Source organism: Pongo pygmaeus, chromosome 18, assembly GCF_028885625.2.
Source record: "Pongo pygmaeus isolate AG05252 chromosome 18, NHGRI_mPonPyg2-v2.0_pri, whole genome shotgun sequence".
Taxonomy (NCBI): domain Eukaryota; kingdom Metazoa; phylum Chordata; class Mammalia; order Primates; family Hominidae; genus Pongo; species Pongo pygmaeus.
In genome coordinates, this window is record NC_072391.2 from 1,541,190 (window position 1) to 1,556,750 (window position 15,561).

At 55.1% G+C, this 15,561-nt stretch overlaps 1 protein-coding gene across 1 annotated transcript; it reads right to left on the minus strand.

Annotated features, from left to right (window-relative positions):
* Positions 1 to 4,855: 4,855 nt before the first annotated feature.
* On the minus strand, positions 4,856 to 6,284 carry LOC129015926 (ubiquinol-cytochrome c reductase complex assembly factor 4). Its single transcript, XM_054454654.2, has 2 exons — positions 5,798 to 6,284; positions 4,856 to 5,718 (listed from the first exon to the last, which is right to left on the minus strand). Exons 1-2 carry the CDS (start codon positions 5,827 to 5,829, stop codon positions 5,352 to 5,354), a joined length of 399 nt encoding a protein of 132 aa, XP_054310629.1. The 5' UTR covers positions 5,830 to 6,284; the 3' UTR covers positions 4,856 to 5,351.
* Positions 6,285 to 15,561: the final 9,277 nt, after the last annotated feature.

Consider the following 15,561-nt stretch of genomic DNA (forward strand, 5'->3'; position numbering starts at 1 on the left):
CCGCCCCAGCCCCGCGCCCCGCCCTGCCCTGCCCTGCCCTGCCCTGCGGCCCCCGGCCCGGGACGCGGGTGGGAGGGGGCCCTGCGCGGGGCCGCGCGTGGGACCCGCGATGGTCGCCCCTGCTGTGACATGACCCGACATAACCGTGTATTTTACATGAATTAATCCCAAGAGTTGTATCTCAATAGAGCTGCTCTTCCACAAACGAACCAAGAGGCTGATGTCAGGGGGAGCCAGGAACTGGGCAAAAGGGCCAAGGGGTCCTGGCCTTTGTAGAAAGGAATTTGTTTCATTTGGAACCCTGACCTCAAAAACTTATACTCAGAGATTTATCTACAAAGGTAATTATCACAGTTATTTTGCAAACACTTGAGGCCCCCCCTCCCCCAACAGCGCAGTAGCTGAGAAAAGGGAAAACTCTAAGTGCTCTGCGTGATTTGAAACAGTGCTTCCTAAGAATTTTTAGTGGTAGGAGGCCGGGCGCAGTGTCTCACGCCTGTAATCCCAGCACTTTGGGAGGCCGAGGCCGGCGGATCAGCTGAGTTCAGGAGTTTGACACCAGCCTGGCCAACAGTGAAACCCCGTCTCTACTAAACATACAAAAAAATTAGCAGGGTGTGGTGGCTTGCGCCTGTAATTCCAGCTACTCCGGAGGTTGAGGCAGGAGAATGGCGTGAACCCGGGAGGCGGAGGTTTAGTAGTGAGCCGAGATTGCGCCACTGCACTCCAGCCTGGGTGACAGAGTAACACCCTGTCTCAAAAAATAAAAAAAAATTTTAGTGATATGAAAAATGTGCCCATTGGCCAGGCGCGGTGGCTCACGCCTATAATCCCAGCACTTTGAGAGGCCGAGGCGGGCGGATCATAAGGTCAGAAGATCAAGACCATCCTGGCTAACACGGTGAAACCCGGTCTCTACTAAAAATACAAAAAAAAAAAAAAAAAAAAAATTACCCGGGCGTGGTGGTAGGCACCTGTAGTCCCAGCTACTCAGGAGACTGAGGCAGGAGAATCACTTGAACCCAGGAGGCGGAGGTTGCAGTGAGCCGAGATCGCGCCACTGCACTCCAGCCTGGGCAACAGAGCGAGACTCCGTCTCAAAAAAAAAAAAAAAAAAAAAGAAAACAAAAAGAAAAATGTGCCCATTTAGGTTGAAAGCAAATCACTTCCTACAGATTTCTTCCAAGTATCTCAGGGTTTTTTTTTTAATATTAATACTGTAAAACAACAAAAAAATATCATTTGCTGGTAGGATAAATTTCTTTATAGGTTCACATTTTCTTTTTCTTTTGGCAGGGGGCGGGGGGGAGAAGGAGTTTTGCTCTTGTTGCCCAGAGTGGAGTGCAATGGCAGGATCTCAGCTCACTGTTGCAACCTCCGCTTCCTAGGTTCAAGGAATTCTCCTGCCTCAGCCTCCTGAGTAGCTGCGATTACAGGCATGCACCACCGCGCCCAGCTAATTTATTTTTCGTAGAGACGGGGTTTCTCCACATTAGTTAGGCTGGTCTCGAACTCCCGACCTCAGGTGATCCACCTGCCTCAGCCTCCCAAAGTGCTGGGATTACAGGCGTGAGCCACCGCGCCCAGCCAGGATCACATTTTCTTAATGAATTATCTCTACAAACATTACATTTAAATCTTAAAATGATAATGAAGAACATGATATTTTCAAGTTAATTCAAGCAGGAAAATGAAGTCAAGCAGGAAGGACAGGGCCTGCAAATTCTTCAGAGACGAATGAACAGATCTTGAAGACTCCCAGGGTGCTAGGAATGGAAAGGGAGTCTAGGGTGATGCCCAGGTCTCTGGCTTGCAGGGATACAGAACAAGGGAGAAGAAACAGGTTTGGGGGAGATGAATTCCATTTTGGAGTTTAAGGAGCCTGTGAGCTGTCCAGCAGAGGTGTCTATGGAGCCTGCTAAAGCTAGGAAATGGATCTGGGGCCTTAGGGTTTAGGAATTTGGGGATCTTTGCTGTAAAGGTATGAGTGAAGACGCCTGCTGTTCCTCCACTCCCTGGGGGCATCTTCCTTGAAGAAATCAAAGGAAACTGATGTAAGACTTAAGGATTGAAAGTATCATGTTTTTTCATGCTTTGGAAGAAATGTTCTTTTAAGTCTAGGGTGATACCAGAGTTATGTATAGTTCATCAGCTTAGATGTGACCATTTGGTTAACATCTTCCTTGAAAGAATTTTTTTTTTTTTTTTGAGTTGGTTTGGTTAACGTCTTCCTTGAAAGAATTTTTTTTTTTTTGAGACAGTCTCACTCTGTCGCCCAGGCTGGAGCGCAGTGGCATAATCTCAGCTCACTGCAAGCTCCGCCTCCCGGGTTCATGCCATTCTCCTGCCTCAGCCTCCTGAGTAGCTGGGACTACAGGCGCCCGCCACCATGCCCGGCTAATTTTTTGTATTTTTAGTAGAGACGGGGTTTCACCATGTTAGCCAGGATGGTCTCGCTCTCCTGACCTTATGATCCGCCCGCCTCAGCCTCCCAAAGTGCTGGGATTACAGGCATGAGCCACTGTGCCCGTTCAAGAATTTTTGTTTTAAAACAACTTCCAGCTGGGCGCAGTGGCTCACACCTGTAATCCTAACACTTTGGGAGGCCCAGGTGGGTGGATTACCTGAGGTCAGGAGTTCAAGACCAGCCTAGCCAACATGGTGAAACCCCATTTCTACTGAAAATACAAAAAAATTAGCTGGGCGCAGTGGTGCACGCCTGTAATCTCAGCTACTTGGGAGGCTGAGGCAGGAGAATTGCTTGAACCCGGGAGGCAGAGGTTGCTGTGAGCCGAGATTGCACTACCACACTCAAGCCTGGGTGACAGAGCGAGACTCCGTCTCAAAAAAAACCAAAAAAACAAAAAACAATTTCCACCTCCTGCCCAGCCATTTGTCATCTTAGGAATCGCTGCAGCTGCGTCTGTTCTAGCATGCTTACAATGGTCTCCCTCTCAAATGCTTATCTGGGGAGGTCAGTGTGCCATGTACCCTGGGGAAAATAAAAGCTATAGCCCAGTTGGGAAAACAAGACAAACACACTACAAAAATAGTTAAATACAACTGGGCGCAGTGGCTCCTGCCTGTAATCCCAGCACTTTGGGAGGCCGAGGTGGGCAGATTGCCTAAGGTCAGGAGTTCAAGCCTGGCCAACATGGTGAAACCCTGCCTCTACTAAAAATACAAAAATTAGCTGGGCGTGGTGGTGCGCCTGTAATCCCAGCTACTCAGGAGGCTGGGGCAGGAGAACTGCTTGAACCCAGGAGGCGGAGGTTGCAGTGAGCCAAGACTGTACCATTGCACTCCAGCCTGGGCAACAGAGGAAGACTCCATCTCAAAAAATAATAATAAATACTAACTGTACTGAATTAACTGTTCACCTATCAACCTGCTCTGTTGCCATCCTTTGAAAACTCCAGGAGTAGGGAGGATCCGCCCACCATCCCCAGCTGGCCTTGGGTCTGTCCACGGCACAGGTATGAGGTCAGCAACTGGAAAAGCCCTCCCAGATCGCTGCCCTGGAGGCACTTGGGATCTGCTGCATGTCTCTGAAACATGTATAGGTATATATGTATGAAAACAATTGACTGGGCGCAGTGGCTCATGCCTATAATCCCAGAACTTTGGGGGGCCAAGGCGGGCAGATCACTTGAGGTCAGGAATCTGAGACCAGCCTGGCCAACATGGCGAAACCCCGTCTCTACTAAAAATACAAAAATTAGACAGGTGTGGTGGCAGGTGCCTGTAATCCCAGCTACCCTGGAGGCTGAGGCAGGAGAATCGCTTGAATCCAGGAGGTGGAGGTTGCAGTGAACCGGGATCGTGCCACTGCACTCTAGCCTAGGTGACAGAGCAAGACTCCATCTCAAAAAAAAAAGAGAAAACAATCTGGGGCCGGGCGCGGTGGCTCCCATCTGTAATCCCAGCACTGTGGGAGGCCGAGGAGGAGAGATCACTTCAAGTCAGGAGTTTGAGACGAGCCTGGCCAACAAGCCAAAACCCCGTCTCTTCTGAAAATATAAAAAGTATCCGGGTGTGGTGGCACAAGCCTGTAGTTCCAGCTACTCGGGAGGCTGAGGCAGAAGAATTGCTTGAACCCAGGAGACAAGAGGCTGCAGTGAGCCAAAATTGTGCCACTGCACTCCAGTCTGGGAGACAGAGTGAGACCCTGTCTCAAAAATAAAAAACAAAACAAAAAAAACACAAAAAATATCACTTAAGTAACCCAAAATAGTGCCCATCATTTGTGAAAAGAAATACTCACTAGTTGTATTGTACTCAGAAAATTGTTGCCTTGCTTAAAAAGTTTTGCAGAAAACTGCAAAAGTTCCTCATTTCTGGTGCCATTTGGTAATATGTATGTAGGTTTCTTTCCTCAGTTCCCACTCTGGAAAAAAAAAAAGGAAAACGAAACTTTTTTTTTTTTTTTTTTGAGACGGAGTCTCGCTTTGTCGTGCAGGATGGAGTGCAGTGGCGCGATCTCGGCTCACTGCAAGCTTCGCCTCCAGGGTTCACGCAGTTCTCCTGCCTCAGCCTCCCAAGTAGCTGGGACTACAGGCGCCCGCCACTACGCCCGGCTAATTTTTTGTATTTTTTAGTAGACACAGAGTTTCACCGTGTTATCCAGGATGGTCTCGATCTCCTGACCTCATGATCCGCCTGCCTCGGCCTCCCAAAGTGCTGGGATTACAGGCGTGAGCCATCGCGCCCGACCGGAAAACGAAACTTTTAAAAATAGCTGCTGGTGCAACTAACTTACGTGCTCTGGTAAACAAGAAGAGATTAAAATAAAAAACAATAACTGCTCAAATACCCCCTTTTCAAAAACTAGATGCAAAAAAAGGGAATCATCTAATCCCATATTATAAAATTAAAATTTATTTTCAATTTGTTATTGTGCAAAACTAACATGTAGAAGTGTTCTTTGCACAGGCCACAGCACGTAATACAGTTTCACACTTCTGCCAGATATTCTATCTCAGAAAGCAAATTACCTGCAAACTAACACTGGATTACAAGTGTCACCAGAAGTGCTTTGGAAACATGATTAAGTTACACAAAGACTTGGCAAATCCAACAGCATACAGTGCAACTGAAACCTTTCCTAAGGATCTGAGAAGTCTTGCCGATGGAATCCTTGGACATCAAGCGCCAGGCGAGGAGCAGTTTCCGATCTGCTGAGATTCTGTTCCCGCCTTCACGCGGATCAGCATAGCCAAGTGCCCCATCCACCAGCCAAGTCCTTCAGTGCTGAGGACCCACGCATAGCCAGGACAGTCACGGGCAAACCTGACATCAAATCCGAAGGGCGGCTGTCGGCTCCCTTCCTGCCAGCCGCAGCGGGCACCCCGTCAAGTTCTCGCTCTGTAGGCAGCTGGAGTTTCAGGCTCCTCAGAACGATCACTGGGCTCTGGCACCTCTCCCCACACCTGTCTCAACCACTGGTCCGCCTCGCTCTCCTCCCTCAGGTAGCACCAGATGATCAGCGCCACGAGGAAGCAGCTAAGGGGCAGCACCTTCCACCAGGGCCGCTGATGTCCCTTTCCCATGGAATGGCCCACCGACCAGCGGCGAGGGTTGGCTTTGCTGGAGGAAAACTCAGTGGGGCGGTCAGGATCGTCCTGTTCCTCGGCGGCAGGGTGGGCCCGATCCCGGGAACCGGGCAACGGATGAAGGCTTCGGGAAGTCCGGCCTATGAGCCTCAGCGCCCGGACGGCCCTGGAAGAGAGAGAGCAGTAAGCGCTCCGCCCGCCCGCCGGTGTCTGCCCTCGGCCCTCTGAGACCTTGAGGAGCTCACCCGGCCGCCGGGGCACACAAGACACGATTCATTGCTGCCTTGACTCCTCGTTCGACGCCGTGGCGCGCCGTGATCGCGTCACCTCCGTCGCCAGAAACCGGAAACCGGACGCCATACCAGGCCTCCGCTCACGACTACAGAACGTGGTTCCAGTAGCGCAGTGGAAATGACGTTCGGCTGCGAAGAGCTCTTTCCGTCGCAGGCCCCAGCGCCCCCGGAGAGCGCGACGGCATGCCGGGAAATGTAGTTCTCAGTCCCTTTCGAATAGGACCGAGACCCCGGTCTCTGGCCCCGAAGAGAGGCGGGCGCCGCGGAGGCGGACGTTGTCCTCAGACAGTTGTCTGAGTTTGCCTCGGAGCAGCTCTGAACCGTCATGAAGGTGCGCGGGGCCTGGTTGGGGATCCGCGCCCTCAGCCCTGCCCTGCCTGCCCTGGGCTGGGCGCCCGCACCTCTCTGCCGGCTTCCCCGAAGGCCGTGGCACCGCCCTATTTTTTTTTTTTTTTTTCCGTTTAGTTCTTTTCGTGAGACAGGAACTCGCTCTGTCGCCCAGGCTGGAGTGCAGTGGCGCGATCTCACGTCACTGCGGCCTCTGAAACCGCCTTTGCAAGAAGTATCACTGAGGAAGTTATGACGGTGGAAGAGATGAGACCTAAGGGGCTCCGTCGTGCTTCCCACCCTTAAGCTGTCCTGGTTCATTCCTGGGCGTAGGCAGAGCTAACTTTGGGAAAGATTTCAGTTCATGGTTTCACTCTGAATCAAAGTTAACAGCCCTTTTCAGAAAAGACCCCCGTCTTGCCTGAGGACCAGTCTGCCTTTGCAGGACTTATAAATCAGCTACAAAATTAGAAATTGGCCGGGCACCGTGGCTCACGCCTGTAATCCTAGCACTTTGGGAGGCCTAGGCGGGCAGATCATGAGGTCAGGAGATCGAGACCATCCTGGCTAATACGATGAAACCCTGTCTCTACTAAAAATACAAAAAATTAGCCGGGCGTGGTGGCACACGCTTGTAGTCCCAGCTACTCGGGAGGCTGAGGGAGGAGAATCGCTTGAACCTGGGAGGCAGAAGTTGCAGTGAGCTGAGATGGAGCCACTGTACTCCAGCCTGGGCAACAGAGAGAGGCTCAGTCTGAAAAAAAAAGAGTCTGAACCTCTCCAAATTGCTCCTGGGGTTAACATCACTATTGTAAAATCTAAGATTGGGCCGGGTGTGGTGGCTCACGCCTGTAATCCCAGCATTTTGGGAGGCCGAGTTGGGTGGATCATGAGGTCAGGAGTTTGAGACCAGCCTGGCCAGTATGGTGAAACCCTGTCTCTACTAAAAATACAAAAATTAGCCTGGGGTGGTGGCGCTCGCCTGTAGTTCCAGCTACTTGGGAAGCTGAAGGAGAAGAATCGCTTGAACCCTGGAGGTGGAGGTTGCAGTGAGCCAAGATCATGGCATTGTACTCCAGCCTGGGTGACGGAGCAAGACTCTGTCTGAAAAACAACAACAACAACCACCACCTAAGCTCAAAGATCAGTGCCTGAAATATTTGGCAGACCCTGCACTGGGTGGATCAGCTGGTACCACCCAGACCGGTAATCTGGCCCAACCAGTTCTGCCATGGCATCCAGGAACAGAAGTGTCTGAACATGAGTCCATCTCCAACCTGACCAGCCAGCACTCCCCACTTCCCAAGCTTCTGCCCACCAAATTATCTTTGAAAACTCCTATCCCCAAATGCTCGGGGAGACTGATTTGAGTAATAATAGAACTCCTATGTCCTGCACAGCCAGCTCTGTGTGAATTACTCTTTCTCTATTGCACTCCCCCGTCTTGTTAAATTGGCTGTCTCTAGGCAGCAGGCAAGGTGAACCCATTCGGCACTTAGACCTCTGCCTCCTGGGCTCAAGTGATTCTCCCACCTCAGCTTCCTGACTGGCGGGGACCACGGGCACCCACCACCAAGCCTGGCTAATATTTGTATTTTTAGTAGAGACGGGGTTTCATCATGTTAGCCAGGCTAGTCTCAAACTCCTGACCTCAGGTGATCCGCTGGTCTCAGCCTCCCAAAGTGCCGGGATTACAGGCATGAGCCACCGCACCCAGCCTTTATTCATTTATTTATTCATTTATTGAGGAGGAGTTTCATTCTTATCGCCAGGGCTGGAGTGCAATGGTGCGATCTCGGCTCACTGCAATTTCTGCCTCCCAGGTTCAAGCGATTCTCCGGCCTCAGGCTCCCAAGTAGCTGGGATTACATGTGGGCGCCACCACATCCGGCTGATTTTTTTGTATTTTTAGTAGAGACGGGTTTTCCCCATGTTGGTCAGGCTGGTCTCCAAACTCCTGACCTCAGGTGATCTGCCCACCTTGGCCTCCCAACGTGCTGGGAGGTGAGCCACCGCACTCTGCTAATTTTTTTGTATTTTTAGTAAAGACGGGGTTTCGCCATATTGCCCAGGCTGGTCTCGAACTCCTGGCCTAAAGTGATCCACCCACCTCGGCCTCTCAGAGTGCTGGGATTACAGGCGTGAGCCACCATGCCGCCTCTCTGTTTTAGGAGAGACTCTGATTCCCCTAAGTTGGGCATCTACCCTACTCCCATTCTTTTTTATTTTATTTTATGTTTTTGAGACGGAGTCTCGCTCTGTTGCCCAGCCTGGAGCGCAGTGGCACGATCTCGGCTCACTGTAAGCTCCACTTCCCAGGTTCATGCCATTCTGCTGCCTCAGCCTCCCGAGTAGCGAGACCACAGGCGCCTGCCACCACGCCTGGCTAATTTTTTTGTATTTTTTAGTGGCGACGGGGTTTCACCCTGTTAGCCAGGCTAATTTTTTTGTATTTTTTAGTAGCGACGGGGTTTCACCGTGTTAGCCAGGATGGTCTCAATCTCCTGACCTCGTGATCCGCCCGCCTCGGCCTCCCAACGTGCTGGGATTACAGGTGTGAGCCACTGTGCCCCAGCCCCACTCCCATTCTTTACCGGAGACCCGCCACTTACCCAGAGTCGTCCCATCAGGGCTGCAGAATCTTCTGTTTCCTTTGGGTCTGGGGTCCCCTGAGTATTGTCCCTTCAGGGTTCACCAGAAAGATGTTACAGGACCCCAACACTTTCCCAAAGTTAGCCTTTGGGAAGGGGGCTTCCACACGACAGTCTCTTTTGTGGTTCCCCAGAAATATGTTACAGGAAAGGGGTCCTGATCCAGACCCCAAGAGAGGGTTCTTGGATCTCGCGCAAGAAAGAAGTCACGTCAAGTCCATAGAGTAAAGTGAAAGCAAGTTTATTAGGCAAGTAAAGGAGTAAAAGAATGGCTACTCCAGGGCATGGTGGTGGGCGCCTGTAATCCCAGCTACTCGGGAGGCTGAGGCAAGAGAATCACTTGAACCTGGGAGGCATGGGTTTCAGTGAGCCTAGATCACGCCATTGCACTCCAGCCTGGGCAACTCCATCTCAAAAAAAAAAAAAAAAAAGAATGGCTACTCCATAGACAGAGCAGCCCCACCAGTGTCTGAAAAGCCCGAACCTTGGCGCCTTTGGGGAGGCTAATGTGTGTAATGACTCGTTTCCTGAGTGGCGGGGCCCACCTCAAGTCAATTAAAGTCTTTCTTTACTGCAATGCTGTGGTCTCAGTGAATTGATTTTGTCTGTGCAGCAGGTGGGATGAAACCTTCCGGCGGCTGCACTAACCCCTCACCATGAAGGCTTGACAAGGAGCACCCCAAAGCAACGGGACCCCCCGTTTTTTGTTTGAGACAAGGTCTTGTTCAAAAGACCAGGCTGGAGTGCAGAGGCGCCATCATAGCTCACTGCGGCCTCGACCTCCTGGGCTCCCACCATCCTCCCACCTCAGCCTCTCAAGTAGCTGGGACTACAAGTGGGTGCCGTGATGCCTGGGTAATTTTTTTTTTTTTTGAGACGGAGTCTCGCTCTGTTGCCCAGGCTGGACTGCAATGGTGCGATCTGGGCTCACTGCAAGCTCCGCCTCCTGGATTCAAGTGATTCTTCCTGCCTCAGCCTCCCAAGTAGCTGGGATTACAGGCACCCACCACCATGCCCAGCTAATTTTTGTATTTTTAGCAGAGACAGGGTTTCACCATAGTGGCCAGGCTGGTCTCGACCTCCTGACCTCGTGATCCTCCCGCCTCGGCCTTCCAAAGAAAGTGCTGGGATTACAGGCATGAGCCACTGTGCCAGGCCTAATTTTTTTATTATTATTATTTAGAAAATAAGGCCGGGCACGGTGGTTCACACCTATAATCACAGCACTTTGGGAGGCCAAGGTGGGCAGATCACCTGAGGTCAGGAGTTCAAGACCAGCCTGGCCAACATGGTGAAACCCTGTCTCTACTAAAAATACAAACATTCACCAGGCGTGGTGGCGCATGCCTGTAGTCCCAGCTACTAGGGAGGCTGAGGTGGGAGAACTGCTTGAACACGGGAGGTGGAGGTTGCAGTGAGCTAAGATCACACCACTGCACTCCAGCCTGGGCGACAGAGCAAGACACAGTCTCAGGAAAAAAAAAAAAAAATGTCATTTCTTTGTGTGTGTGTGTGTGTTTTCATCTTTTTAAAATTTATTTTATTTATCTTTTTTGAAATGGAGTCTCGCTCTTGTCACCCAGGCTGGAGTGCAGTGGTGCAATCTCAACTCACTGCAACCTCTGCCTCCTGGGTTCAAGTCATTCTCCCGCCTCAGCCTCCCGAGTAGCTGGGATTACTGGCACCCACCACCATGCCCAGCTAATTTTTGTGTTTTTAGTAGAGACAGAGTTTCACCATATTGGCCAGGCTGGTCTCGAACTCCTGAGCTCAAGTGACCTGCCTACCTCAGCTTCCTAAAGTGCTGGGATTACAGGCATGAGCCACCACACCCAATCCATCTTTTTATTTTTTATTTTTGCAATATGTCTATGTAACAAAAATGTGTCATTTCTTATGCCCAGAGTTTCAGAGAGGAATTCACACTCGTTCCCGTAGAGAGGTTAGTTGGAAGCCTGGACGTGCCTCCAATCAATGGGGAAAGGTGTAGTGCTTCTTTCCTCTCAGGATGGCCCTGGAGCTAGAAGGCCTGCTCCTGACTGCCGGTGCAGGTCACCCCTCCTGTTGCCCGGGTGGTGGCGGGGACCTCGGCCCATCTGCTGCACTGTGTGTGGCCGGGTGGTCCTGGACAAGCCCCTTCCCCTGAGCCAGAATCTGCTCGCCTCTGGAGCACCGGCTCCTGCACCTGCTTCCCAGCAGAAGAAGCGCCAGATCTGGGACCAGTTCTGTTCCCCCAGGAGCTCTTGGCATCAAGGCCAGGAACGGGGGCTGGAGGTGTCCTGAGCTCAGCAACACCTGGGCGGCCCGGCCCCAGACTGTGTTTGGGGCTGCTGTGTCAACAGAGGCACCTGTTTGCCCAGGTCCTCCTCACCGGGCCCTGCCCCACCTGTTCTACCCCAGAACCCCACCTGGAATCACTGCCAAACCAATCTCCCTGTGGGGACCTGGGAGCACCCACTGTTGTGGGAGGAGGGGGCTCAAAGTGTGGTTGGGGAGGACTGGACAGCCTCATCCTGGTGTGCAGCCCGGGGGGCTTCCTAGAGGAGGTAGAAATCGAAGGGCCCTCTGGTTAGCCATGGAGTCTTTGGGATAGGCTGGTGCACCTGCCTGGTTGTCGTGGTTTTGGGCAGTTGAGCACGAGCTGCCCCAGGACAGCAGAGTCGGGGGCAGAGCTGGAAGGTATAGGCAGGGGCTAAGGCTTCACTCGGGGGGTGGGCCAGCCTCTGAGGGGCCAGGCCACCAAGTTAATCTCGGTCTCAAACAGAAATGAGACACCTGGGAAGAGTGTGAAATGGGCGTCCCCCGTCCCACTCAGCCCACTGTGAGGACTGGAAGACGCCACCCCGGGTTCAACAGTGCCCCAAATTCACGCCCCTCAGAACGCAAGAACTTGACCTTGTCTGGAAACAGGGTCTTTGCCAATGTCATTAGTTAAGACGAGGCCCTTCTGGACCAGGGTGGGCCCTAAATCTAATGACACTTCTACTAACGACTAAATCTACCACTTCTTCTAACGACTAAATCTAATCTAACACTTTGGAGGAGCCGGGACTCCAGGCGTGAGCGCGCCGCCGGCTCCCGTGGTGCTCATCTGCCCCCAGTGGCCTTTGGCTGGTGGGCGTTGACTTCCCCGCCCCCCGAATGCCGTGTGTCTGCTTGACCCCGGGTGGGAAAAGCCACAGCCGGATGTGCCGGGGCGCCCGTGTCCCCGGGGCCCTGCTCTCCTTGGTGAGTCCGTGTGGAGCTGGCACTGGCCCTGCCCAGAAAGCTGCTGTCATCCTCCCCCTCCCCCAGGGACGTAAACCAACACCTCGGCCTTCATTATCTCAAAGCACACAGAGAAATTTCGTGGGAGGCCTAATGTCCTGCTAATGGGCGGTGGAGGCTGCAGCCCTCGTGTGCCTAATGGCGGGTGACTAGCCGCAGAGCCTCTTGAGAGCTGGCATATTGGAGCTATTGATTTTCTCCAGGAAGATCAATATGGGGTCCGTGGGCACAGCAGGCATGCTGCACTCGGAAGGGCAGCGCCTTCCTCCCAGGCCTGAGGCCCCACAGCAAGGGTGGGAGCCAGCGGGGCTGTGGTCCAGGAGCTCGGTTGGGCCCGATGCCGTCCCCCACGAGAGGCGCGCTGGCCGCAGATGCTGGAAGTCGCTCAGGCCCAGCCCCACTGCCGGGGCCTCCTGTGCTCCTCGGCCTGGCCCCGGCCGCCCGCCCCACCCCAGGCAGGACACAGGCAGGCGGTGGTGTGGGATGTGCATTTCTCCACCATCCCAGATGCCCCAGAGGCTGCTGCCCCAACCAGCCTCACCAGAAACCGCAGTCACCTCCACCTGAAGGCCTCCTGAGTCTCAGAACTCAGGGGTAGGGGGCTAATTAGCGAGGGGCTAATTCATCCACCCCTTCCCCAGGGGGTCCCCATATCCCACCCTCGCCCCTCCGGCCACCCCTGGGTTCCCCTTCGCTGCCTGCTTGGACCGGTGCAGTGGCACTGTCACCCCTGAGCCTCAGGCCAACTCCCCGGGTGTCCACGCCAGTCCCACACTGCTCTGCCCCAGCACCTCCTCCCAAATGCCTGTCTGCTCCAGTTTGCGTCCACTCTAGAATTTTCCATCCCAGACTGGGGTTTTCTTGTGGTTTCTTGTCAGGCAGAGACGAGCATCCAGACAGCTCCGGGACAGGCAGGATCATGGGCAGGGCCACAGGCAGGCCCCCAGCACCTGAGTCAGAGGACAGCGGGAAAACCCTGGGGTGGGAGCAGCATGCGGCCTTTCCGGGGAAGCAGGTCACCCCGCTGAGGCTTTCTCTCCCGGGACGGGGGAAGCGCCGAGGTTCAGGCAGCCACGGCTCACCCCCCTCCAGCATCCAGAGGCTCCCACGTCCCGGCTCCTGGCCGCTGCCTCCGGCTCCAAAGCCAGCAGCGTGGCCTCTTCCATCCTCTGTCTCCTGCTCCCTCCGACAAGGATCCACCAGGTGACCGCCTGTCTCGAAGTCATTCGCTCAGCCACGCCCGCCGTGCCTCAGCTGTGTGGGTGCGGGGGGTTCGGGTGCGGACGTCTTGGGGCCATCACAGGGCAAGTGTTTCCAGGCTCTCCGCTCTGTGGGAACCCCTTCCGCTTCCCGAGGCTTGCCCGCCGAGCCCCCGCACACGCCTTCTTCACGAGGGGCTGGGTCTCACTTCCTCGCCCTCGGCGTCCAGGACAGTGACCGGCACCGACGAGGCCGGTAACAGAGCAAGCTGAGGACCACCTGCACCCGAAGCCTGGGCTCACCACTTCCCACCGCCCGCGCCTTTCAGGACAGAACACAGGGGCCCAGAGGCCCTCCTGGGTCCTCCCCTGGAGTTCCCTCGGGGCCCCGGCTGACCCCATCCCTGCTGAGACCCACAAGGTGGAGGCCTGCAGTGCCCAGACCCCAGGCCGGGTTGGCTCCCACCCTTCCCTCCGCGGGCCCCGGCCATTCCACAGCATGCGGCAGAGGGTGGCTGCAGCCACTGCCAGGAGCAGCAGAACCCCCACCCTCTGCAGGTCCGGCCCCGGGGTTCTGAGCCACGAGGACGGGTGCACCCAGGGCCCCCGGCCGGAAGCTCCCCGGGTTGGGAGGGGCAGGGGCTGTATCTGGTCAGAGATGGGGGCCTAGGGCCCTGAACCCCAGGCAGCCCCAGGTCCTCAGCCACAGCTGGATCAGAGGGGAGCTGGTGAGGCTGGCAAAGCCCCCCACAGCCAGGGCCTGGCCAAGCGTCAGGGCGGCCCCCATGAAGCCAAGGACAGAGGCCCCGACATGGTTTGGACACTCAGGGCTGAATATAGCCAGATGCACCTCACCTGGGGCACGGGCTCCCTGGGCTGTGGGCTGCCTGGGCTGTGGGCTTCCTGGGCTGTGGGCTCCCTGGGCTGTGGGCTCACTGGGCTATGGGGTCACCTGGCTGTGGGCTCCCTGGGCTGTGGGCTCTCTGGGCTGTGGGCTTCCTGGGCTGCGGGGTCACCTGTGCTGTGGGCTCACTGGGCTGTGGGCTCACTGGGCTATGGGGTCACCTGGCTGTGGGGTCACCTGGGCTGTGAGCTCACCGGGGCGTGGGCTCAGTTTCTGCCTGTGAAGGAGCAGTAAGGAGAAGCCGTAACTGGTGGCTGTGCCGATGCTGTCCCTGTCCCCACTTCCAGCCTCTCCTGGGACCTGCAGGTGACCCCACTCCTCACCATGAGACCCATGTGGAGGCCGCCAGCCTGCCCTCTGCAGAATCTTACTCTTAAGCTTGAACTTTTCGTTTCCTGTCCCTTCCCTCGAAGCCGGGGGTCCTGACTGCAGCCCTGGACACTGAGAGGTTGCATTGACTGCCCGAGGCCCCCTGGGATCTCCTGCCTTCCGGGTGCCCAGGAAATCGAGGCAGGGCCAGAGGTCCCCAGGTGCAGACAAAGGCTGGACCCGTGTCCAAATCTCTGTGTGTTGGATGTCACTGGGTGAGAGGGGCTGGTCTCCCATCTGACTGGGGGATGCCTGGAGTATAGGGGTGAGGACCGGGGTTGGGGGTGGCGTCCAGAACCCTCCTGGACCCTGGAAGGTGAAGGCCCAAGAAGGGGGGCTCAGGACAGGGAGTGCTGGGGCCAGGCCAGGCTGGGGGCTGCTGTCCCGTCCTCAGAGCCGGAGTCCTCCCAACCTGGGCCACTTGGGGCTGCTCTGGGGAGCACAGTGCCAAGCAGGGGCACAGCTGGTGAAGGCCAAGGTCAGGGACAGTCACATGTGAGTGGCGCCTGTGCTACCTGAGCCACGTCTCCACAATGCGTGTCCCCCTTGAGTCTCCGAATGGGACCTCATTTGGAAACGGGGGCCCTGCAGGTGTAACTGGTGAAGCTGAGGGCACACTGGGTGGGCGTCGGCCCTAAATCCAGGGATGGGGTCCCCCTAGGAGGGCAGAGGACACACACAGGGAAGACCCCGTGAGGACAGAGGCAGAGACTGGGGAGACGCAACCACGAGGCAAGGAGCCACTCCTGGCGACCCTGGACCAGGACCTCTGGCCTCCTGACCTGTGTTCCAGGCCGCCTGGGTTGTGGTCATTGTCATAGCAGTCCCAGGAAGCTAACATGGCCCCCACAGTGGACCAGCTGGGGCCACCCAGGAGGAGCCAGGGAGTCAGTGGGAGCGGCAGAAGCCCTTGGGGACGCTTCTGGGGGAGGCTTTCCTGGGAGCAGTAGGTGAGGGGAGGGTTCCCAGCCCCCCATTCCCACCCCAGGGGTGGCTGCA

Bases quoted from the DNA above. Each gene is read 5' to 3' on its own strand.
- LOC129015926 (XM_054454654.2), bottom strand. From the start codon at position 5,829: ATGAATCGTGTCTTGTGTGCCCCGGCGGCCGG. The intron at 5,719-5,797 runs GTGAGCTCCTCA...TCTCTCTTCCAG, and splicing joins TTGTGTGCCCCGGCGGCCGG to GGCCGTCCGGGCGCTGAGGC.